Source organism: Salvelinus namaycush, chromosome 10 (genome assembly GCF_016432855.1).
Source record: "Salvelinus namaycush isolate Seneca chromosome 10, SaNama_1.0, whole genome shotgun sequence".
Classification (NCBI taxonomy): domain Eukaryota; kingdom Metazoa; phylum Chordata; class Actinopteri; order Salmoniformes; family Salmonidae; genus Salvelinus; species Salvelinus namaycush.
Genome location: NC_052316.1, coordinates 28,224,495 through 28,250,209, shown reverse-complemented (window position 1 = coordinate 28,250,209; position 25,715 = coordinate 28,224,495). Strand labels below are relative to the sequence as shown.

The 25,715-nt window shown below is 42.5% G+C and overlaps 1 protein-coding gene across 1 annotated transcript in view; it reads right to left on the bottom strand.

Moving 5' to 3' along the window:
- Positions 1 to 507: 507 nt before the first annotated feature.
- The window catches only part of LOC120054924 (mast/stem cell growth factor receptor Kit-like), a 48,477-nt gene continuing 23,269 nt past the window's right edge, over positions 508 to 25,715 (bottom strand). The window contains 12 exon segments of the mRNA XM_039002663.1: positions 508 to 3,117; positions 13,234 to 13,339; positions 13,664 to 13,763; positions 13,912 to 14,023; positions 14,804 to 14,926; positions 15,512 to 15,642; positions 15,825 to 15,922; positions 16,330 to 16,477; positions 19,793 to 19,903; positions 22,762 to 22,866; positions 23,423 to 23,549; positions 23,835 to 23,941. Of these exon segments, the coding sequence (XP_038858591.1) occupies positions 2,914 to 3,117; positions 13,234 to 13,339; positions 13,664 to 13,763; positions 13,912 to 14,023; positions 14,804 to 14,926; positions 15,512 to 15,642; positions 15,825 to 15,922; positions 16,330 to 16,477; positions 19,793 to 19,903; positions 22,762 to 22,866; positions 23,423 to 23,549; positions 23,835 to 23,941 (1,472 nt within the window). The 3' untranslated portion in view covers positions 508 to 2,913.

Genomic DNA, 25,715 nt, shown 5'->3' with positions numbered 1-25,715 from the left:
CTCTTATCAGATACTGTAGATGCTAGAACAATGGGCTCAGCCCACACCGCGACACGCACAAGGGCCCTCCGTCTGTCTGTCCACCGGCCTGGCCTGCTGGACAAGCCACTATCCTAGCGGCGTTCCCCTACAGCCAGATGTCCCAAGCTGGACCCAAGCCAAAGACCCTGACAATTCTGGAGCAGGAAACATGATTTTATAAACAGATACAGTCAGTGACTGTAGACTAGTATGACTGTACACTATCATGGGGAGGAGACTGACAGTGACCTGAGGCATCACCTGCTCAGAGGCTTGACACAGATGGCTGACAATATGACCCTCAGATCTATGTCAATCTAAATAAAATGACTCCACCAAATTATCAAACTGAATCAAAGGAGAAGACAGGAATGTCTTAAAAATGTACTAAACTGCACACATGAAAATAATAACATGAAAAATTCACATATTACTAATACAAATCATGATTAACAAAACTATTTTAAGGGTTTCTTTTATTTATATTACAGTAACACAAGAGATAGCAACACATTGCAAATGTGCACAACAAACAACTTTGTCTCTTGTAAAATAAATATACAACAAATATACAAAATAAACTTATCTTTGAATAGGAGGAAAATACAAATGTCCTAAAAGTTTGAAAACAAGCATCATATTATATCAACTTTTCCAGCGTAACCTTGTTAGGGATAATCAGACAATATTTTGGTTGTGCTATCTTTAACAGTGTGATGAATGACACAGATAAACATGTAACTACTATATTATTAGTGTGTAATTACCTATTTTGAGGTCTCCAATTCCATGTGACAGAAGGGGGAATGGGGAATGAGCATTGCATTGATGTGAGTCATTGCCCTACAGCTCTACTCGTCCTTGCTTGTAATTAGCCAAATTAGAACAATATTTGCTATTGCCATGAAAGTATGAAGTGTTCCTGTTTGGGGCTGAAAACAAACCTGATTTTCAAGGCAAAGCTGTACAAAAGCATTTGAAAATAAAGAACAAATGTTTTGGCCTGCTTGTAGAAGACAGCATGTGATGGTTAGCCAAGGGGAAAATGACACTACACAAGGAATCTACAGCAATGTCCAAACAAAGACATCTACAGTTGTCACAAGAAAACAGAAAAACAAGCAGCTTACCTCCAAAGAAGAAGATGTACAGTATATATTTAATGGATGTATCTCTGTGTATCTATTTGTGGTAGGAAATGTTTTATATTACAGAATATCAGAGGTGTGCATTAAATATACCATATTAATAGAAAATAAAACATTTAAGACAGCATCCACATTACTTTACATTGTATTCACACACATATTTACAAAGAGCCAGCTTTGAGAAGGAGACAGGGTTGAAAAGCGAGATGGGTAAATGTCATACATTTCATACTGTGGCACCTACACACACAGACACACAGACGCACACACTTTCAGTCTGTGCATTTCCAGGTGCTCTTCACAACAATATCTCAGTGTGGGAAGAGGGAAGTCCTAGTGATGGGAGTCTGAAGTGATACAGAGCTCTGGCTGAGAGATGGTGGAAGTGACACTTCCGTCAGAGGAAGCAGCTGGACATAAAGAGCGGAGGGAAGGCTGAGAAATTAGCTACTGGTGGATGGGATGGGAGCACTGAGGGAACTGCCCACAGGACTGTAGGGAGCTATAAGACATGTCACAACCTTGTTTGATTAGACAGCTCTAACATCGAACACCAAATTGGCTATTCATCTGAGCAGCATTCCTCCCATTGGCTTTTTCTCAGAACAGTTTTTGGTTTGTTCTGCAAGCTTCACATTGGCATTTGAAACGAGCATCATTGACTTTTTGTCTCAAAACAGAAAGCCTTCTTTAACAATCTTTAAGAGTAGAAAGCATCCACTGGCTAATCACCTTTCCCTTATACAGTATGCTCATCCTAACCATGCACTGTTTCAACCTTCCCCATCTTTGGTGACAGTTTTTAAACTAAAGAAACCCCATAGTGATATGGCAGTACCTGTCTGATGACAAATGTAAACAAGGGTCACATACTGTAAAAGACAGAAGAGGTGCCGACACAAGCAACATATTTACATATTTACAAGGATTCTCCAGCAAGCAACCTTTGCTGAATCTAAGCTAATGCTACCTTTCACATCATACACTTATTACGAGTCATACACAAGGTCAATATATACACATATAAACAGTCATAGTACCATGCTTATCGGTTCATTAGATTGAGACGTTTTGAGATTTAACCTACTGAATATAATTTCAGCCATTGGTCCTAGAAATGTCTCTCCTTCACATAATCACCAAAACTGAACTTGTGGAATAATACTAACATTATATTTTTTAAAGATGCAACAGAAAAAAAGGTCAACTGAAAACTTCATTACATGATGCCTACATCTGGAAAGATGTTACATTTCAAGTACTTTCACCTCCAACGATAATTGTATTTCAACCATTATAAATGCTACATTATTTCGTTTTAGAAAAAAATATATTTAAAACAAAACAACATAGTAATTCAGTTTAATACATTGACAACGGAAATGTGAAACAAACAAAAACATTGTATGAAACATATAAGATACAGTAACAGCAACATTGAGGAAAGTCCTCTGAAAATAGCACTACTATGGAGCTATAAACTATACTGTCCATTTCAAACAGCACATCAAAATTGATATGCAGTAATGATCAAGGAACGGTACCCCCTATGGCGGCCAGGAGCAGAGGTTTCGAGAGGATCCTTCTTTAAACCTCGGTCTGAAGGGGGAGGCTAACTGCTAGGCATAAGGTTGGGAGGGGGTGGCTAATAGCTAGACACAGTATATGATTGGAATAGGGTGTGGTGGGTGTTCGGGATGGCACTGAACAGGCACTTTATGGGGCAGCCATCGTGGGTGGGGCCTTACACCTGGTGGACCCTGAGCCCGGTGGCCATCTCCCCCAGAAAGATGTCATCGCTGGCGCTGGCCAATAGGGGCTGAGTGGAGGCATTGCTGCTGCCCACAGAGTTGAGGCAAAGGATGTTGGCATTCTGCGTCCCCTGGTCCACACTGGTAACCTGTTGCCCCATTGTGACCGGAAACCTGGAGCTGAAGTTCAGATAGATCTAGACAGAGAGAGGGAGAAACGGAGAGAAACAGAGAGAGAGTTCATACAATATACTATGTAGTGCTGGAGGGGTGTTTTCATTGCAGTTCTGCTTACTGAGTGAGAAACATGCAGCATGGTTAAATAAAGAAGGTGACTGTGTAGCATTCTGGTCTGAAGGTGTGAAGGGGAAGGCGTGAGAAGAGAAGGCCTGCTCTGTGTTATCTAAATCGCTGGCATGTTTCAGAAGTGAGAGGTGAGCTGAGTTCATGAGGAGAGGTCATCATGATACAGTGAAAGAGGTGATTATGTCACAAGTGATCAATCCTATTCATCACTTCCTAACTGTCATGAGATGTTCAGTGGCTACTGTATGTGTGTGTGTGTGTGTGTGTGTGTGTGTGTGTGTGTGTGTGTGTGTGTGTGTGTGTGGGGTGCAAGCATGTGTGTGTGGCGCGTGATGTGTGTGACGCGTGTGTTAATTGAGGGTTGACACATTTCTGTGTGTTAACTGCTAGTCTCACTAGTCTGGTGGTAGCCTAAACATGTGGCCCTGGGTAGTTGGGGTGGAAAAACCCACAGGCATGTTCTTTGTACTCTGTTTGGACTGTGTAGACTGTAAACCCCAAGGCATGTTTTACTTAAATACTTGTAGTAAGTTGAACTCAAAGTCAACGAAAAGTAATTATTACTGAAAAAGTTTATGAGATACTGACTCAAAACTAAATGAGAAGTCACATCAATTACATTTTTGTCAGTTAAGATAACAAATACACTTTTTCCCAACATGTAGATTTAAAAAAAATAGTTTTTAACATCTGTGTTTTTTTCATGTACATTGAGTGATTGATTAATCTTATGCTACACAAAGATAAATAACATACATTTTCCTAAACTAATCCAATAATTTAGTTAATTTAGTTACATTTATTGCACCTGTTACGGAAATGGTTCTTACTGTTTAAATGGTTTAGGTAGTCTCCTCACCCTGTTCCTAACCCTGGCAGTCATTATGAATGCAGGTTTCAGGAAATTAAAAATGTAAATTGTTGGATATCCTAACTCTGGCTGGATTCCAATAAGAATTACACATCACTTTGCAAGCCAGCATAAAGGGATTTGCAGGTAGGGTTGAAAAATTCTGGTAAATTATATTCCAAAAATCCCAGTTAGGATATTCCTGGAAATACAGAATTTTTCTAACCTACTTGCAGACCTACTTGTAAACCATGAATGTCAAGCCACTGTATTTGTCACGTCCTGACCTTAGTATTCTATGTTTTCTGTATTATTTTGGTCAGGTCAGGGTGCGACGAGGGTGGATATTATTGTTTTGTATTGTCTAGGGTTTTTGTATGTCTAGGTGTGTGTGTGTAGTCTAGGCATATGTAGGTCTATGGTGGCCTAGATTGGTTCCCAATCAAAGGCAGCTGTTTATCATTGTCTCTGATTGGGGATCCTATTTAGGTTGCCATTTGCCAGTTTGGTTTGTGGGTTATTGTCTATGTGATGTTGCATGTCTGCACTCGTGTCATTTAGCGTGCATGTTCATTTTGTATAGTTTGTTCAGTCTTCTTCGTTATTAAAAAGAAGATGTATTATCATCACGCTGCGCCTTGGTCTCCTCACTACGACGATCGTGACAGTATGAGGGTAAAGCTAGGCCTCAAAATAAGGCCTTGTGAAATATGCAATGTATTATCATAAACAGTTTAATTATAATGATAATATTAGCCTAGAGACTTACTCGGTGAAGGCCACAGGACTGAAAATGAATGAATTCAACAACCATGGGTCTCTGTCACGAACAAATACAGTCATGGGAGGTAATTCTACAATTCACTCAAAAAGATAAGGCACACAAGGAAATTATATTGGAGGCGTGGCTTAGTGGGGCCATTCCTCCAAATTTAAAGCCGATACAACTCAACCCCTACAGGGTCGCAGTGACTCCATCAGTTTGAGTAATGACTACAAAAACACTAAGTACAGTTGAAGTCGGAAGTTTACCACGTACATCTGTACAAACAATAGTACGCAAGTATAAACACCATGGGACCACGCAGCCACAATCCCAGAACAACAGCAAAGGACCTTGTGAAGATGCTGGAGGAAACAGGTACAAAAGTATCTATATCCACAGTAAAATGAGTCCTATATCGACATAATCTGAAAAGCCGCTCAGTAAGGAAGAAGCAACTGCTCAAAAACCGCCATAAAAAAGCCAGCCTACAGTTTGCAATTGCACATACATCTCCAAGATGGCATAGCAGTCAGACGTCCTTTTGTCCTCGTCTTGTTGTGTCCCGTATATATATATATATTTACACCTTTCTTCGCATATCTTTTATATATTTTATTTTCCAAAAACTCAACTTCAAAACGCTTTCCTGCAACCCGCCTCACCAATTACAAAAAAAATATATTATTTACCTCAAATTTGAAAATCCACAATAGAAGCTGGCCAGAAGCTAACCAGAAGCTAACCTGAAGCTAGCCTGAAGCTAGCCTGAAGCTACCCAGAAGCTAGCCAGTTTACTGGCTAACGTTAGTATTACAGCTAACCACGGTTTGTGGTCATGAGCTATTCCTTTAGCTCGATAATCTATCACCACTTTTGTAGAACGCGACACAGACCAGAACATACCGGACCTATTTTTCTCCATATCCCCGGATTTCAACCGCAAGCTCTGCACATTTACACCTTGATTTCGCAGCTAGCTAGCTGCTACCCGTGTAACTATTGGCTTACGTCGATCCCAGAGCAAACATCAATTATTCCGGAGCTAGCCAGCTGAAGAGTTCCATCAGCCACTCCTGGGCTACAATCACCTATCCGGACCCGTTTTACTGCCAATGCGGAGCCCCACCGGGCCTTCACGACTGACTACCGACGTTATCTGCCCGAGGGAGTTATCCCACTGGCACCTCCGTCGCGACGTTACCTGAACGCTCATCTGGGGCCCGCTAATTGTTAGCTGTCTTATCGGCTGCTATCTGAATAAGTTTATCGGACAATTTTTCTTGGGTCACTATAACTATATCTATTTTAACAATTGGATTGATCCCCCTGACCACACGGAACCCCACTAATCTACCGACGGAAACGCACGAGGTGGCTAAAAACAGACCTCCATCCTATGCTAGCTTGCTACCGATAGCCCGGCTAGCTGTCTGAATTGCCGGGACCCCAACCAACCTCTACTCACTGGACCCTTATGATCACTCGTCTAAGCATGCCTCTCCTTAATGTCAATATGCCTTGTCCATTGCTGTTCTGGTTAGTGTTTATTGGCTTATTTCACTGTAGAACCTCTAGCCCTGCTCACTATACCTTATCCAACCTTTCAGTTCCACCAGCCACATATGCGATGACATCACCTGGTTTCAATGATGTTTCTAGAGACAATATCTCTCTCATCATCGCTCAATACCTAGGTTTACCTCCACTGTATTCACATCCTACCATACCTTTGTCTGTACATTATTCCTTGAAGCTATTTTATCGCCCCCAGAAACGTCCTTTTACTCTCTGTTCTAGACGTTCTAGACAACCAATTCTCATAGCTTTTAGCCGTACCCTTATCCTACTCCTCTGTTCCTCTGGTGATGTAGAGGTGAATCCAGGCCCTGCAGTGCCTAGCTCCACTCCTATTCCCCAGGCGCTCTCTTTTGATGACTTCTGTAACCGTAATAGCCTTGGTTTCATGCATGTTAACATTAGAAGCCTCCTCCCTAAGTTTGTTTTATTCACTGCTTTAGCACACTCTGCCAACCCGGATGTTTTAGCCGTGTCTGAATCCTGGCTTAGGAAGACCACCAAAAATTCTGACATTTTCATCCCTAACTACAACGTTTTCAGACAAGATAGAACGGCCAAAGGGGGCGGTGTTGCAATCTACTGCAAAGATAGCCTGCAGAGTTCTGTCCTACTATCCAGGTCTGTTCCCAAACAATTTGAACTTCTACTTTTAAAAATCCACCTCTCTAAAAACAAGTCTCTCACCGTTGCCGCCTGCTATAGACCACCCTCTGCCCCCAGCTGTGCTCTGGACACCATATGTAATCTGATTGCCCCCCATCTATCTTCAGAGCTCGTGCTGCTAGGTGACCTAAACTGGAACATGCTTAACACCCCAGCCATCCTACAATCTAAGCTTGATGCCCTCAATCTCACACAAATTATCAATGAACCTACCAGGTACCACCCCAAAGCCGTAAACACGGGCACCCTCATAGATATCATCCTAACCAACCTGCCCTCTAAATACACCTCTGCTGTTTTCAACCAAGATCTCAGCGATCACTGCCTCATTGCCTGCATCCGTAATGGGTCAGCGGTCAAACGACCTCCACTCATCACTGTCAAATGCTCCCTGAAACACTTCAGCGAGCAGGCCTTTCTAATCGACCTGGCCCGGGGTATCCTGGAAGGATATTGATCTCATCCCGTCAGTAGAGGATACCATCTTAAATAAGCATGCCCCATTCAAGAAAATTAGAACCAGGAACAGATATAGCCCTTGGTTCTCTCCAGACCTGACTGCCCTTAACCAACACAAAAACACCCTATGGCGTTCTGCATTAGCATCGAACAGCCCCCGTGATATGCAACTTTTCAGGGAAGCTAGAAACCAATATACACAGGCAGTTAGAAAAGCCAAGGCTAGCTTTTTCAAGCAGAAATTTGCTTCCTGCAACACAAACTCAAAAAAGTTCTGGGACACAGTAAAGTCCATGGAGAATAAGAACATCTCCTCCCAGCTGCCCACTGCACTGAAGATAGGAAACACTGTCACCGCCGACAAATCCACTATAATTGAGAATTTCAATAAGCATTTTTCTACGGCTGGCCATGCTTTCCACCTGGCTACCCCTACCCCGGTCAACAGCAACAGCTACTCGCCCAAACCATCCCCATTTATCCTTCTCCCAAATCCAGTCAGCTGATGTTCTGAAAGAGCTGCAAAATCTGGACCCCTACAAATCAGCCGGGCTAGATAATCTGGACCCTTTCTTTCTAAAATTATCTGCTGAAATTGTTGCCACTCCTATTACTAGCCTGTTCAACCTCTCTTTTGTGTCGTCTGAGATTCCCAAAGATTGGAAAGCAGCTGCGGTCATCCCCCTCTTCAAAGGGGGGGGGGGGGACACTCTTGACCCAAACTGCTACAGACCTATATCTATCCTACCCTGCCTTTCTAAGGTCTTCGAAAGCCAAGTCAACAAACAGATTACCGACCATTTTGAATCCCACCATACCTTCTCCGCTATGCAATCTGGTTTCAGAGCTGGTCATGGATGCACCTCAGCCACGCTCAAGGTCCTAAATGATATCTTAACCGCCATCGATAAGAAACAATACTGTGCAGCCGTATTCATTGACCTGGCCAAGGCTTTCGACTCTGTCAATCACCACATCCTCATCGGCAGACCCGACAGCCTTGGTTTCTCAAATGATTACCTCGCCTGGTTCACCAACTACTTCTCTGATAGAGTTCAGTGTGTCAAATCGGAGGGTCTGTTGTCCGGGCCTCTGGCAGTCTCTATGGGGGTGCCACAGGGTTCAATTCTTGGACCGACTCTCTTCTCTGTATACATCAATGATGTCGCTCTTGCTGCTGGTGAGTCTCTGATCCACCTTTACGCAGACGACACCATTCTGTATACTTCTGGCCCTTCTTTGGACACTGTGTTAACTACCCTCCAGGCGAGCTTCAATGCCATACAACTCTCCTTCCGTGGCCTCCAATTGCTCTTAAATACAAGTAAAACTAAATGCATGCTCTTCAACCGATCGCTGCCTGCACCTGCCCGCCTGTCCAACATCACTACTCTGGACGGCTCTGACTTAGAATATGTGGACAACTACAAATACCTAGGTGTCTGGTTAGACTGTAAACTCTCCTTCCAGTCTCACATCAAACATCTCCAATCCAAAGTTAAATCTAGAATTGGCTTCCTATTCCGCAACAAAGCATCCTTCACTCATGCTGCCAAACATACCCTTGTAAAACTGACCATCCTACCAATCCTCGACATCGGTGATGTCATTTACAAAATAGCCTCCAATACCCTACTCAATAAATTGGATGCAGTCTATCACAGTGCCATCCGTTTTGTCACCAAAGCCCCATATACTACCCACCACTGCGACCTGTACACTCTCGTTGGCTGGCCCTCGCTTCATACTCGTCGCCAAACCCACTGGCTCCAGGTCATCTACAAGACCCTGCTAGGTAAAGTCCCCCCTTATCTCAGCTCGCTGGTCACCATAGCAGCACCCACCTGTAGCACGCGCTCCAGCAGGTATATCTCTCTGGTCACCCCCAAAACCAACTCTTCCTTTGGCCGCCTCTCCTTCCAGTTCTCTGCTGCCAATGACTGGAACGAACTACAAAAATCTCTGAAACTGGAAACACTTATCTCCCTCACTAGCTTTAAGCACCAGCTGTCAGAGCAGCTCATAGATTATTGCACCTGTACATAGCCCATCTATAATTTAGCCCAAACAACTACCTCTTTCCCTACTGTATTTATTTATTTATTTATTTTGCTCCTTTGCACCCCATTTATTTCTATCTCTACTTTGCACATTCTTCCACTGCAAATCAACCATTCCAGTGTTTTACTTGCTATATTGTAATTACTTCGCCACCATGGCCTTTTTTTTGCCTTCACCTCCCTTATCTCACCTCACTTGCTCACATTGTATATAGACTTATTCTTCTACTGTATTATTGACTGTATGTTTGTTTTACTCCATGTGTAACTCTGTGTTGTTGTATGTGTCGAACTGCTTTGCTTTATCTTGGTCAGGTCGCAATTGTAAATGAGAACGTGTTCTCAACTTGCCTACCTGGTTAAATAAAGGTGAAATAAATAAAAATAAACATGGGGACAAAGATTGTACTTTTTGAAGAAATGTCCTCTGGTCTGATGAAACAAAAATAGAACTGTTTGGCCATAATGACCATCGTTATGTTTGGAGGAAAAAGGGTGAGGCTTGCAAGCCGAAGAACACCATCCCAACTATGAAGCACGGGGGTGGCAGCATCAAGTTGTGGGGGTGCTTTGCTGCAGGAGGGACTGGTGCACTTCACAAAATAGATGGCTTCATGAGGATGGAAAATTATGTGGATATATTGAAGCAACATCTGAAGACGTCAGTCAGGAAGTTAAAGCTTGGTCGCAAATGGGTCTTCCAAATGGACAATGACCCCAAGCATACTTCCAAAGTTGTGGAAAAATGGCTTAAGAACAACAAAGTCAAGGTATTGGAGTGGCCATCAAAGCCCTGACCTCAATCCCATAGAAAATCTGTGGTCAGAACTGAAAAAGCGTGTGCGAGCAAGGAGGCCTACAAACCTGACTCAGTTACATCAGCTCTGTCAGGAGGAATGGGCCAAAATTCATCCAACTCATTGTGGGAAGCTTGTGGAAGGCTACCCGAAACGTGTGACCCAAGTTAAACAATTTAAAGGCAATGCTACCAAATATTAATTGAGTGTATGTAAACTTATGACCCACTGGGAATGTGATGAAAGAAATAAAAGCTGTGATAAATCATTCTCTCTACTATTATTCTGACATTCCACATTCTTAAAATAAAGTGGTGATCCTAACTGACCTAAGACAGGGATTTTTTACTCTGATTAAATGTCAGGGATTGTGAAAAACAGAGTTTAAATGTATTTGGCTAAGGTGTATGTAAACTTCCGACTTCAAGTGTTAGTGTACTTAGATACATTAAGTGCAATAGGTTTCATCAAAAGTTTTGAGTAATGACAGCACATAGTGGTTTACAGTGTGGCCCTGTGGTAATTCATTAACTCAGTCAAAACAACTAGATCAGTCCTAACATTCTGTGACACATGCTGGAATGCCTGAACAGATGACTGGTCAGCAGTGTTCAGCAGTTGGGACTCTTTGATTGTTAGGTGGTATTTTAAAAGCACTTCTGTCAGGTTTCAAAGAGAGGTGGGGAGACTGTCAAAGGACTCACATTCTTCAACCACTGAGTGGCCTTACAAAAGGATAGAGCAGTAGGCTAACGCCACTGGGCACAGACATCAACTTGGTTCCACATAATATCATTGTATTGTATTTGTATTTATTAGGGATCCCCATTAGCTACTGCCTTGGCAGCAGCTACTCTTCCTGGGGTCCAAACACATTAACGCACTTACATTACATATCATACAAATATAAAGCAGTACATCATATAAAATGAATACACCACTACAATACATCATTGAAATTATGTGGAAACGATTCAACCAGTGTCTGCTCAGTGGGACGTTACTAAAACATGAAGGCAGGTAATATTTTATTGAATTTGTATAGTACAGTGGCTTGCGAAAGTATTCACCCCCTTGGCATTGTTCCTATGTTGTTGCCTTACAACCTAGAATTAAAATGGATTTTTGGAAGGTTTGTATCATTGGATTTACATAACATGCCTACCACTTTGAAGATGCTAAATATTTTTTATTGTGAAACAAACAAGAAATAAGACAATAAGACAACTGAAAACTTGAGCGTGTATAACTATTCACCCCCCAAAGTCAATACTTTGTAGAGCCACCTTTTGCAGCAATTACAGCTGCAATTCTCTTGGGGTATATATCTCTAAGCTTGGCACATCTAGCCATTGGGATTTTTGCCCATTCTTCAAGGCAAAACTTCTCCAGCTCCTTCAAGTTGGAATGGTTCCGCTGATGTACAGAAATCTTTAAGTCATACCACAAATTCTCAATTGGATTGAGGTCTGGGCTTTGACTAGGCCAATCCAAGACATTTAAATGTTTCCCCTTAAACCACTCAAGTGTTGCTTTAGCAGTATAATTAGGGTCATTGTCCTGCTGGAAGTTGAACCTCCGTCCCAGTCTCAAATCTCTGGAAGACAAACAGGTTTCCCTCAAGAATTTCCCTGTATTTAGCGCCATCCATCATTCCTTCAATTCTGACCAGTTTCCCAGTCCCTGCCGATGAAAAACATCCCAACAGCATGATGCTGCGACCACCATGCTTCACTGTGGGGATGGTGTTCTCGGGGTGATGAGATGTGTTAGGTTTGAAACAGACATAGCATTTTCCTTGATGGCCAAAAAGCAATATTTTAGTCTCATCTGACCAGAGTACCTTCTTCCATATGTTTGGGGAGTCTTTTGGCAAACACCAAACATGACTTTTGGCAAACACCAAACATGTTTGCTTATTTTTTCTGGCCACTCTTCCTTAAAGCCCAGCTCTGTGGATGGTACGTCTTAAAGTGGTCCTATGGACAGATACTCCAATCTCTGCTGTGGAGCTTTGCAGCTCCTTCAGGGTTATCTTTGTTCTCTTTGTTGCCTCTCTGATTAATGCCCTCCTTGCCCGGTCCATGCGTTTTGGTGGGTGGCGCTTTCTTGGCAGGTTTGTTATGGTGCCATATTCTTTCCATTTTTTAATAATGGATTTAATGGTGCTCCGTGGGATGTTCAAAGTTTTGGATATTTTTTTATAACCAACCCTGATCTGTACTTCTCCACAACTTTGTCCCTGACCTGTTTGGAGATCTCCTTCATAGTGCTGCTTGCTTGGTGGTACCCCTTGCTAGTGGTGTTGCAGACTCTGGGGCCTTTCAGAACAGGTGTATATTGAGATCATGTGAAAACTTAAAATAAGTCCACCTGTGTGCAATCTAACTAATTATGTAACTTCTGAAGGTAATTGGTTGTGCCAGATCTTATTTAGGTGCTTCATACCAAAGGGGGTGAATACATATGCACGCACCACTTTTCAGTTTTAATTTTTTTATTTTTTTTTAACAAGTTATTCTTTTCATTTCACTTCACCAATTTGGACTATTTTGTGTATGTCCATTGTATGAAATACAAATAAAAATCTATTTAAATTACAGGTTGTAATGCAACAAAATAGGAAAAACGCCAAGGGGGGTGAATACTTTTGCAAGGCACTGTTTGCTACTATTAAATACAGCACAATCTCAAGGTGGGACCTTTTGGCACTTAAAAAAAATCTCAAGAATATGGATTATGGAATTTACTGCTGGTAAACTCTTGTGAATACCTTAAATCCATAGTCTGTCAACATGTGTAAACAAGCAGGTTAGAGGAGATCTGTGACCTACGTGTTTGGTGGTGTCTGACAGCTGTTGTTCAATCCTCTCCACCACCTTGCTGAAGGAGTGTCTCTTAAAGGGGTTCGAGTCCCAGCACGACCTCATTATCTCATACCTGAAACCACAACACACATATTTAGCACAGGCGCAGGCATGGCACCAAGCACATACACCTGTTACCTCTCTTGTCTCTCCCCCCTCTTACAAAGTGACACGTTACATGCTTTTCTCTAAGTGTATTCTCCTGAAAATGGAATGTATGTAGCTAACATCTAATAACGAACTAAATAATAATTTAGCTTTCATGGTGAAGTTTATGGTGAAATTCAGCAAATATGCAATCTGCTTAAATCCCACATATTCACACCCCTGTATAGTACACCCACGCACACACTGTCTTTCTCAAGATACTTAGACACACACACACACACACACTCACATTTCACTCGGTGCAAACTCTGGTGCATCCATTCTATATCCTTCCTTAATCATTTTGTAGAACTTTGAGTCCACAAGCATCCCAGGATATGGACTGCTTCCTGTAGGCCATGAAGAAAATAAGATAATAAAAATCAATGAAAACACACACATGGACAGGTACTCACACACATGGACACACACACACACACACACACACACACACACACACACACACACACACACAGAGGGTAACGTGGACGTACGTACCGAGTGAGAAGATTTCCCAGAGCAAGATGCCATAGGACCATACGTCACTCTCAAATGTGTACACACATTCAAAGATGCTCTCTGGAGACATCCACTTGACTGGGAGGCGAGCCTGCATGGAACACAAACCATCACAGCCAGTCTAATATGTCAGATGCACTTCATGTATTCAGAAAATGCATCAAAGCAAATATCTTGACATCTTTGAAGTAATCCATCATCTCTATCACTTCAGCTGTCTACAGCTGTGAAGAGTGTAGAACTAGAGAGAGCAAATAATTAATGCAGATGCTGTTGATTCATCTTGAATTTTGGATCAGAAATGTTCAAAATTGCTTGTTCTTGTATGAGAGGAGAGGTACTGTATTTCCTTAGTTTCAAGAGTAGGTTAAAACTCCCCTAAGGTGCTGAATGTTTGAGACACATATCTGGTGACCCATACCAGTGACATTTGAAAGAATTCAATGACATTTAAAGGAATGCATAACCACACACCTGCCAGAGTGCACATTACAATGTGAGATCCATCAGATACACACTGAGTGTAAAAAAAACTTTAGGAAAACCTTCCTAATATCTAAAGCATTCCACAGGGATGCTGGCCCTGAATTTGCCTGGTCAGTCTATGTCAGGGAAAGAGCAGGTGTTCCTAATGTTTTGTACACTCAGTGTACATACATACATACTGTACTTCACATGCCATGGAATTGGAACATACAGTTCTAGCCCATGATGGCCCCCGGGCTCATAGCTGACACTGGTTTTGGGAGGCTTTATATCAATGCTGTGCCTGTGCTTGACTATTCCATTGATGGTTTTCACTGCAAAATATCCATGCTGTATCTATACATCACATTGAGATCTACAGTAGTAAGCGATGGGCCAGACTTACATTGCCTTTGACTACATAGTTGGAGTCTGTGGTGATGTCACGGGCCAGGCCGAAGTCACAGATCTTTGCCACTCGCCCCTGAGTCAGCAGAATGTTCCGGGCAGCCAGGTCTCTGTGGATGCACTGAACACACACACACAAATAATAAAACATCATGTAACGTAATAAGATAACATAAGGTAACATAAGATAACATAAAACTTTTAAACACTACTAATACATGGTGACAGTAAATGTTCTTCCCCGAATCTGTTCCACACACACTGATTGATACAGGGCCTGTCTGTAGTCTGGTGTCCGCTTGCCTCAATGGGTTATACATTTTTCAGCAGAATGCTCAACATGCATTCTGGACCTGTTGACCAGCTATGGAAATGTGATTCTAGCATTGTTTGGAAATAAAGAAGATGGAACTAATGTGTGTGTGTGTGTGTGTGTGTGTGGCTTAGCGTGTATCTAAATTTAATCTGATACATAGAACAAACAATATCAGTGGAAATAGTGCTTTTCTTGGTCTACGTGAATGTACAGTACTTACAGAATGAAAATATTTAGAGAATGGTTGGACATTATCTACCATCATGGATTTAACTTGCTGGATTTAATTGCAGAGTGAAAATAGAACTGTTGTTTTGAATAGCTAGTGGTGGGGGCTTTCAGGAGCTATATTAGGAGAGGAGAGCTTCTGTGAGGAAATTAAGGGCTTACATTTTTGGAAGCCAGGAAGTCCATGCCTTTGGCCACTTGATAGGAGAAGCTGAGCAGATCCTCAGTGTCCAGAGAGAGACTGTCCTCATGGAGCATCTCACTCACAACATCAGGCTCACTACTGGAACCACCTGAGAGAAACATAGTGATAGAGCAAGAATAGTTCGAGGGGTACGTAGAAGGAGTGACATTGTGTATTAAGGAAGCTTAACTATGTATAGAGGGAGATACTGCACATTGCAGGTTGTATAAATTAGCTTTCTCAAGTGACATATGTGAAAATGATCAATAAAAATAAAAGTGGATGTCTTGCCTGGTTTGCGTATCGAGATTCTCTTCTCTGAGGAGAAGCCATTGGGCAGGACACCAGCGACAGAAGGCCTCATATCCATGTATCCATTCCTGCTGTCTCTGCAAGGAGGAAATAAGCAGTCTGGTCTCAGTTCAGTCGCCATCAAATACTACACATAACTACGACACACTAGGTAAGAAATACTCCCTAACAAACATTTATGAATCTCCAGAGACATTTACATTTACTGTAAGCATTTTTCTCAATAACAACAAAGAGTAGTCGGTTTAGTGTAGGCGTGTCCTGCCTTATAGACCATGACAGTACTGTATGCTTAGTTAAATTGGGGAATTTTCCAGTGGGTGGGAGAACAACGGCAGTGGTATTTACTTTTGTGAGCAGTTGAGATGACACAAGCAACAGTACATATATACAGTATAAACTGTGCAGTGAAAATTACAGTATATACCACCCAACTACCACCCTCTCCTTGTAAACATAATGAGTCCACACTGACCCATCTGACCAAGCTGTAGCTGTCTCCCTCTGCAGCATGACATTCCTGTAGTAGCAGTCCTCCCCTAACGTGTCACAAAAGAACGTCTCCCTCTTCCTTCTCAGAAAGTTGAGGAGGTCACCGAAGCAGCAATACTCTGTGATCACCAGGGTTGGGCCTGAAGACAAGGAGACAAATAGCCATGGTCAGTCACATGAATGTCATCCACCAAGAAACAACACACTAAAGACAAACAAGACAAACAAAACACCTTGAAATATAGACACCCAAACAAGTACAGCAAGTTTCAGGAGCACCACTCCTACAAGTACGGCAAGTTTCAGGAGCACCACTCCTATATCATAAACATTAATACAACGAATAGTAAACAATACTTACGCCCAACAAGCAATGTTCCCTGAGCAAATTTCTGGTCTGCTGAACTTCCAAACTTGAAGGTTGTGGAAATTCTGTGCAACTTCCAGCACGCGTTTACATTGAACACTGAGGCTGTACCTGCTTTAAAACTTCTTGGGGATATAGGGGGTGCTGTTTCGACTTAGCGAAAATTGGTCTCCAATTAAACTGCCTAGTACTCAATTCTTGCTCGTACAATATGCATATTATTGTTATTATTGGATAGAAAACACTCTCTAGTTTCTATAGCCGTTTGAATTATGTCTCTGAGTGGAACAGAACTCATTCTACAGCACTTTTCATGACAGGGAGTGAGATTTCAGAAATCTTGGCCTCTGGTCCCAGGTCAGTTTTAATGTCCCTGTAAATGCTATGAGGATACAAACACTGCCCACGCCTTCCTCTAGATGTCAGTAAGAGGTGACAATTTGAATGGAGTCGATTGCGCAATCAGGGCCTGTATAAAAGAGCACAAGGCGGAAGTAGCTTTCTTTTCTTGCTGCGCCTGACGCACGATGGACGTCGGACTGGCTCTCTTTCCAAGCTTTGGTTTAGCCACTTATATATCGCCGGTCATGTTTTTACTCGTTATAGGTGTTAAAAACATCATAAGGTAGTTAATTTAAACCGTTTTATAGCAATTTATATCCGTTTAGTGCGATTTTGAGGCATTTCTTTGTGATGCACTTTGAAGCGCTGGGCACGTTTCCAGTACCGGTCGAACGTTAGTGGCCATTTCGACGGGACAAGAGGACATCTTTCGACCAAAAGACGATTAGACCCGAGAAAGGATACATTGCCCAAGATTCTGATGAAAGATCAGCTCATAGTAAGAACTATTTATGATGATAAATCGTTGTTCTGTAGAAAAATGTTAAACGCATATTCCGCCATTTTCTTTGGGGTAGCTTCGCTTGGCGAACCCTGTATTGCACAGTAAGGATAATTTTAGAAATGTAATTCAGCGATTGCATTAAGAACTAATTTGTCTTTCGATTGCTGTCCACCCTATATTTTTTAGTAAAGTTTATGATTAGTTATGCATTACACTAGATCACTGTTAAAGATGGCGGCCGACGTTTTCGTCCCAGGTTGGCTACTATTCTCATTGTATAACCACGTTTTTTTGTGGCTAAATATGCACATTTTCGAACAAACTCTATATGTATGTTGTAATATGATGTTACAGGAGTGTCATCGGAAGAATTCTGAGAAGGTTAGTGAAAAAATTAATATATTTTGGCGATGATAACGTTATCGCTCTCTTTGGCTTGAATCAATGCTCGGGTAACGTTTGCACATGTGGTATGCTAATATAACGATTTATTGTGTTTTCGCTGTAAAACACTTAGAGAATCTGAAATATTGTCTGAATTCGCAAGATCTGTGTCTTTCCATTACTATGCGCTGTGTATTTTTAAGAAATGTTTTATGATGAGTAAATTGGTAATACACGTTGCTCTCTGTAGTAATTCTAGTCGCTTTGGTGAGATTTGTGATGGTGGCTGCAATGGCAAACTATGATTTATACCTGAAATATGCACATTTTTCTAACAAAACCTATGCTATACAATAAATATGTTATCAGACTGGCATCTGATGAAGTTTTTTCTTGGTTAGTGGCTATTTATATCTTTATTTGGTCGAATTTGTGATAGCACCTGATGGAGTAAGAAACTGATGGAGTTAGAAAAGTGGTGTCTTTTGCTAACGTGGTTAGCTAATAGATTTACATATTTTGTCTTCCCTGTAAAACATTTTAAAATCAGAAATGATGGCTTTATTCACAAGATCTGTATCTTTCATTTGGTGTCTTGGACTTGTGATTTAATGATATTTAGATGCTACTATTTAATTGTGACGCTATGCTAGCGATGCTAATCAGTGGGGGGTGGGTGGGGGGTGCTCCCCAAGTGGGACGCAAGCGTCCCGCAGTCCCAGAGAGGCTAAGTTAGTTTTAACTGTGGCCAAGTAGGCTACTGTGGCTATTTGATCCTAATGTTGGCGTACCAGGCCTTCCAGTGGCCTACCATAAAAAACTATGGAGAAAATGCATCCCATAATATTTTAACATGGAAATAGCTGTTCTATCATTCAGCCTTTAGTAGCAGCCAACGTGTGGTGTTCAATGTAGGCCTACATTCCATGAGAAAAAAAAACATGCAAGGCTTGAAATCAACCTTTTAATCCACTTGTCCTTCAGACAAGGAGGTGACTGAAAATGTAGTTTTGTCTTTGATGCAAGAAACCACTTTACAAAATAAAATGTATTATTTTATTTTATAATTATTCCCATACCATTATTACAGAGAATCAGACAAATTATGCTACCATCTGCCAATTGGCTACTTAGATTATTCAAGCCTGTCTCAAAATACAACACTACCCCTTTAAGACAAAAAAAAGCTCTTTACCTCTTAATCTTTTCAAAGATGTCTAGAAATGTACACGTTTTGTAGGAAGCAATCACTCCCCTATTGTTGACTACAAATGATCTATAACTGGGCTAATAACTCACTAACTAGCAAAGGATATGAACAAAATGTGCACATGTGGCTACATCCAGCTCTTGCCATGATCTCAAAACAAGTGCATCTACTCACCAAGACAGCTGTAAACTCAGTCCATTTCAAAGTAAATGGCACAGATCCATATTTGGCAAGCTGCCTACTGCAGCTCTGATTGATAATGCTGAAACGGTCTGTGTAGAGTATTGGGCTGAGTATGGGCTGAGTCATGTGCAGAAGAATCATACTCCGATGCGTTGTGCCGACAACAACATCTTTTGCATAGTGCGTTTTGTTTCGGTATGTTGCATTGAAAGTGGCTAATATTGAGTGGATTCAACACAATTGCTACAGTAAAGAGAAACGTTGATAGTGTTAACTAACAGGGAAAACTGTAGAAAGGCTGATATTTCGCCAACAAGTCATACAATCCTTGGTGATAAAAGGGAGGATTGTTCAGATTATTACTGTATCTCAAAAACCTCTGCCAACTGTAGTTCCCAGATTGATAGTAGCATAGATTAGAATGAGAATAAGCGCTACAGTCCTCTAGACATACTGCTCCTTACCTCCAACAGTACAGGCTCCCAGCAGGTTGACAATGTTCATGTGGTTTCCCAGGTAACTGAGAACTTTCAGCTCTGACATCAGAGCCTCCTTCTCAGTGGCATGGGCACTGGCTGTGGAAACACCACCAGAACATGATCATTTAAAAGTGCTTCAAAGTCATCATCAAAGAAAACATCACAGGAAGTATGGCCTCTGGCTGGTTTAGTGTAACAAGCATACATGACCAAAAGAATGTGGACACCTGCTCGTCGAACATCTCATTCCAAAATCATGGACATTAATATGGAGTTGGTCCCCCCTTCGCTGTATAACAGCCTTGACTCTTCTGGGAAGGCATTCCACTAGATGTTGGAACATTGCTGCGGGGGCTTGCTTCCATTCAGCCACAAGAGCATTGAATGAGGTTGGGTACTGATGTTGGGCGATGAGACCTGGCTCTCAGTCAGTGTTCCAATTCATCCCAAAGGTGTTCGATGGGGTTGAGGTCAGGGCTCTTTGCAGGCCAGTCGAGTTCTTCCACACCGATCTCTGTATGGACCTCGCTTTGTGCACAGGGGCATTGTCATGCTGAAACAGGAAAGGGCCTTCCCCAAACTGTTGCCACAAAGTTGGAAGCACAGAATCGTCTAGAATGTCATTGTATGTTGTAGCGTTAAGATTTCCCTTTACCGGAACTAAGGAGCCCGAACCATGAAAAACAGCCCCGGACTATTAGTCACCTTCCACCAAACTTTACAGTTGGCACTATACATTCGGCAGGTAGCGTTCTACGGGCATCTGCCAAACACAGATTCATTTGTCGGACTGACAGATGGTGAAGCATGATTCATAACTCCAGAGAACGAGTTTCCACTGCTCCAGAGTCCAATGGCGGCGAGCTCTACACCACTCCATCCGACGCTTGGCATTGTGCATGGTGACCTTAGGCTTGTGTGCGTCTGCTCGGGCCATGGAAACCCATTTCATGAAGCTCCCAACGAACAGTTTTTGTGCTGACGTTGCTTCCAACTTACTTGTTGGAAAGGTGGCAACTTATGACAGTGCCACGTTGAAAGTCACTGAGCTCTTCAGTAAGGTCATTCTACTGCCAATGTTTGTCTATGGAGATTGCATGGCTGTGTGCTCAATTTTATACACTTGTCTGAACCGTGTGTGGCTGAAATAGCTGAATCTACTCATTTGAAGAGGTGTCCACATACTTTTGTATATACAGTGCATTCAGAAATTATTCAGACCCCTTTTCCACATTTTGCTATGTTACAGCCTTATTCTAAAAATTATTAAATAGTTTTTTTTCCATCATCAATTTACACTCAATAGCCAAAAATGACAATGAACATTTATGCTAATTGATTAAAAATAAAAAAACCTTACATATCACATTTACATAAGTATTCAGACCCTTTACTCAGTACTTTGTTGAAGCACCTTTGGCAGTGATTACAGCCTTGAGTCTTCTTAAGTATGATGCTACAAGCTTGGCACACCTGTATTTGGGGAGTTTATCCCATTCTTCTCTGCAGATCCTCTCAAGCTCTGTCAGGTTGGATGGGGAGCGTCGCTGCACAGCTATTTTCAGGTCTCTCCAGAGATGTTCGATCTGGTTCAAGTCTGGGCTCTGGCTGGGCCACTCAAGGACATTCAGAGACTTGTCCCAAAGCCACTCCTGTGTTGTCTTGGCTGTGTGCTTAGGGTCGTTGTCCTGTTGGAAGGTGAACCTTCGCCCCCAGTCTGAGATTCTGAGTGCTCTGGAGCAGGTTTTTATCAAGGATCTCTCTGTACTTTGCTCCATTCATCTTTCCCTTGATCCTGACTAGTTTCCCAGTCCCTGCCGCTGAAAAACATCCCGAAAGCATGATGCTGCCACCACCATGCTTCACCGTACAGATGGTGCAAGGTTTCCTCCAGACGTGATGCTTGGCATTCAGGCCAAAGAGTTCAAAATTGTTTTAATCAGACCAGAGAATCTTGTTCCTCATGGTCTGAAGTCAGTTGGTGCCTTTTGACAAACTCCAAGTGGGCTGTCATATACCTTTTACTGAGGAGTGGCTTCCGTCTGGCCACACTATCATAAAGACCTGATTGGGGGAGTGGTTGATGGTTGACCTTTGGAGGAACTCTGGAGGTCTGTCAGAGTGACCATCGGCTTCTTGGTCATCTCCCTGACCAAGGCCCTTCTCACCTGATTGCTCAGTTTGGCCAGGAGGCCAGCTCTCGGAAGAGTCTTGGTGGGTCATAACTTCTTCCATTTAAGAATGATGGAGGCCAATGTGTTCTTGGGTACCTTCAATGCTGCAGACCCTTCCCCAGGTCTGTGCCTTGGAGCTCTATGGACAATTCCTTCGACTTCATGGCTTGGTTTTTTCTCTGACATGCACTGTCAATTGTGGAACCTTATATAGACAGGTGTGTGCCTTTCCAAAACATGTCCAATCAATTGGATTTACCACAGATGGACTCCAATTAAGTTGTAGAAACATCTCAAGGATGATTAATGGAAACAGGATGCACCTGAGCAAAGGGTCTGAATACTTATGTAAATAAGGTATTTCAATTTTTATTTAAGAAATTTGCAAACATTTATAAAAAACAGTTTTTGCTTTGTCATTATGGGGTATTGTGTATAGATTGATGAGGGAAAAAACTAATGAATACATTTTAGAACAAGCCTGTAACGTAGCAAAATGTGGAAAAGTCACAGGGTCTGAATACTTTCCGAATGCACTGTATAGTGTACATCAATGCAAACACACACACAAACATACACACACGGTCAATAGCTAGTCAAATACATTTAGTCAAATATCCAGGTGTTTAGCACCCATAGTTAGGGGCAGGGGTTCTCTCTGACAGTGTGACCTGACCAGGTCTGATCAGTCAGACACCTTAAAATACACACATCTATCACCAAAATATGTCTCTTTTTATTGCTATATCAACATTTTTACTATAATTTGTGACATCTTACGTTTGAGCATTTTGACCGCCACTGTCATCACTGTATCAGCTTTGGACATTCCATAAGCAGTAGCCTCCACTACCTTCCCGAAGGCTCCGGAGCCCAGAGTTTTCCCTGCATGGAAACACAGAGAGACAGACCAATGTTACTCCATCCTGTTCCTCTCCCACATCCTGGCTCCGCCACCTGTTACCAGGACATGCAGGATCCTGTTTGGGGTGGTTCGGATGAGAAAAAAAACCCTCCAAAATGTCAACAGAACGTTTGTTTAGAGGGAGGGGTTGGTGTTCTTTATTAAAGAAAGCAGCTACATTAAATACATCATGCAGTTAGTGTATGCTCAGGGCTATTGTAAAAGTGTGACCGACTGGTGAGCAAATAGAGTGTAAATCCATCATTTTGAGACAGGCCCTGGGGATAAGGTATGATGTCACAACAAAGATACATTGGCTGGCTCCAAATAGCAAAACAAAAAACACTTATTTCAACACCTGCTGCTATCAATTGAAACACATAAAATAGACCTAGATAATATTAAAACAAACTGTATATCATACAGTTCTGGATTAGAGATTATACATACAGTATACTGTAAGAGATGTCTGGGGCATCCTCCCTGCTTGGGGATTACCAGTGCTTTTTCTGATGTGATGATAGCAAAGGAACTCACCGAAACGCAGTTTGTCCCGGGGGAACTCCCACTCGTGATCGTATGGGAGCTGGGTAGGGTCAATATACACGTAGTTGTTTCCGTGGATACCTTCAATGACTTTCCACTGGATCTGGTATTTGGGTTTCTGTGAGGCCAGCAGAGAGTTATATTAGGATAAGTACAGAGGACACCATTAAACTCACATCAATCGTGGTACTTCAGCATAGACCTCTGTGAGTTGACCTCTGTGAGTTAATGCGAATATGTTTTTAAAGGTGAGCTACTGTACCTTATCTTTGCCTATGACTTACTGAGTGTAATTTTCAAAGTTTATACAGGTGTGTAACCCTTTGTAGAAGTGGCTGTGATGTATGAGAAGAGGTGAGTTTGGATAGTTACCTGAGTAGAGGCAGTGAGTTTGGGTAGTTACCTGCAGGTACTTGTAGAAGAGCACTATGAGGATGAGGATGAGGAGGGCGGTTGCTGACACTATGCCAATCAGCAGAGGTGTGAAGAGCTCATGGGGAACTGTTCTTTCTGCAGGGACACACACCAGAGAGAGAGAGACATACATACAGTATCAGTGTAGCGTTAGAGATAGCTATATAACAGAGAGATAGATAACAGAGAGAGATATCAGTGTAACGTTGGAGATAGATATATAACAGACAGATAGATAAAAGAGAGAGATATCAGTGAGGAACACTGATAGACAAATCAGTTTTAATGTTAGGCAACATATTGGCCTTTAGCACTGTGCAGTATCATATGTCCTACATTGTTGTCTTTCAGTGATCACTCAAAGGTAATCAAATCATATTACTTGAATCAAACTGTGTTTTCTGTATTTTGTTAATTATTTTGTATACTATTTATTACCCAATTCCTTAATTCCCATTCTAGTTGTGCAGCATGCAGTAATGCTGTGCAGCATGATGTGGTGGTGCTGCTGCTGCTGTTGTTGTTATGTATAATATCTGTATAATGAGTCTTCTGTTCCTTTGTGTAGCGGTTTGTGATGTGTTATTGTTTTGCTAGCTCTGTACACTGGGGTGTAATAAGCTCTTTAGCCATAAGAGGCTTTCTCTCCATTTCAAATCATCTGAGAATGCAGAGTATGCAGGAACTAATCCTCTGTAAACCTGTTAGTGGCTTTTAAAGCTCTCCCTCCATCCCTATTTTATTCCCCTACAACTCCCTGGGTCCATGGAGGGCTGCGTCCAAAATTCCCACAGCGTCTAAACACTCAGTGCGGCCAGGACTCCCACTGTGCGCCAGACTTCCCTGCACGTCTCCACACGTCTGTCCTGCTCTGCAGAGCGGATCGCTAAAGCCTGGGCACATGGTCCCCGAGGTCTGTCCTGCTCTGCAGAGAGGAGCGCTAAAGCCTGGGCACATGGTCCCCGAGGTCTGGCCTGCCTGGCTTTTTATTTATTATTTTTATTTATTTAACCTTTATTTAACTAGGCAAGTTAGTTAAGAAAAAAATATTATTTATAATGACGGCCTACCCCGGCCAAATCCCATGTGGTAAACACAGACACAGGAACAATCACCCACAAACAAACAGTGAGAACCTCCTACCTTAATATGGTTCTCAATCAGAGGAAACGTCAAACACCTGCCTCTAATTGAGAACCATACCAGGCCACACATTAACCCAACATAGAAAACACATAACATAGACTACCCACCCCAACTCACGCCCTGACCAACTAAACACATACAAAACAACAGAAAACAGGTCAGGAACGTGACAGAACCCCCCCCTCAAGGTGCGAACTCCGGGCGCACCCCTAAAACTCAAGGGGAGGGTCTGGGTGGGCATCTGTCCGCGGTGGCGGCTCCGGCGGTGGACGAGGACACCACTCCACCAGTCTTTGTCCCCCTCCTTAGCGTCCCTTGAGTGGCGACCCTCGCCCCCGACCATGGTCCAGGAACCTTCACCAACGCCCCTCTAAAATAGAGGAGACAACTCAGGACAGAGAGGTAGCTCAGGACAAAGAGGTAGCGCAGGACAAAGAGGTAGCTCAGGACAGAGGGACAACTCTGGACTAGTGGCAGCTCCGGACTGAGTGGCAGCTCCGGACTGAGTGGCAGCTCCGGACTGAGTGGCAGCTCCGGACTGAGTGGCAGCTCCGGACTGAGTGGCAGCTCCGGACTGTAGGGCAGCTCCGGACTGTAGGGCAGCTCATGACTGTAGGGCAGCTCATGACTGTAGGGCAGCTCATGACTGTAGGGCAGCTCATGACTGGAAGGCAGCTCATGACTGGAAGGCGGCTCTGGCAGCTCCTGACTGGCTGGAGGCTCT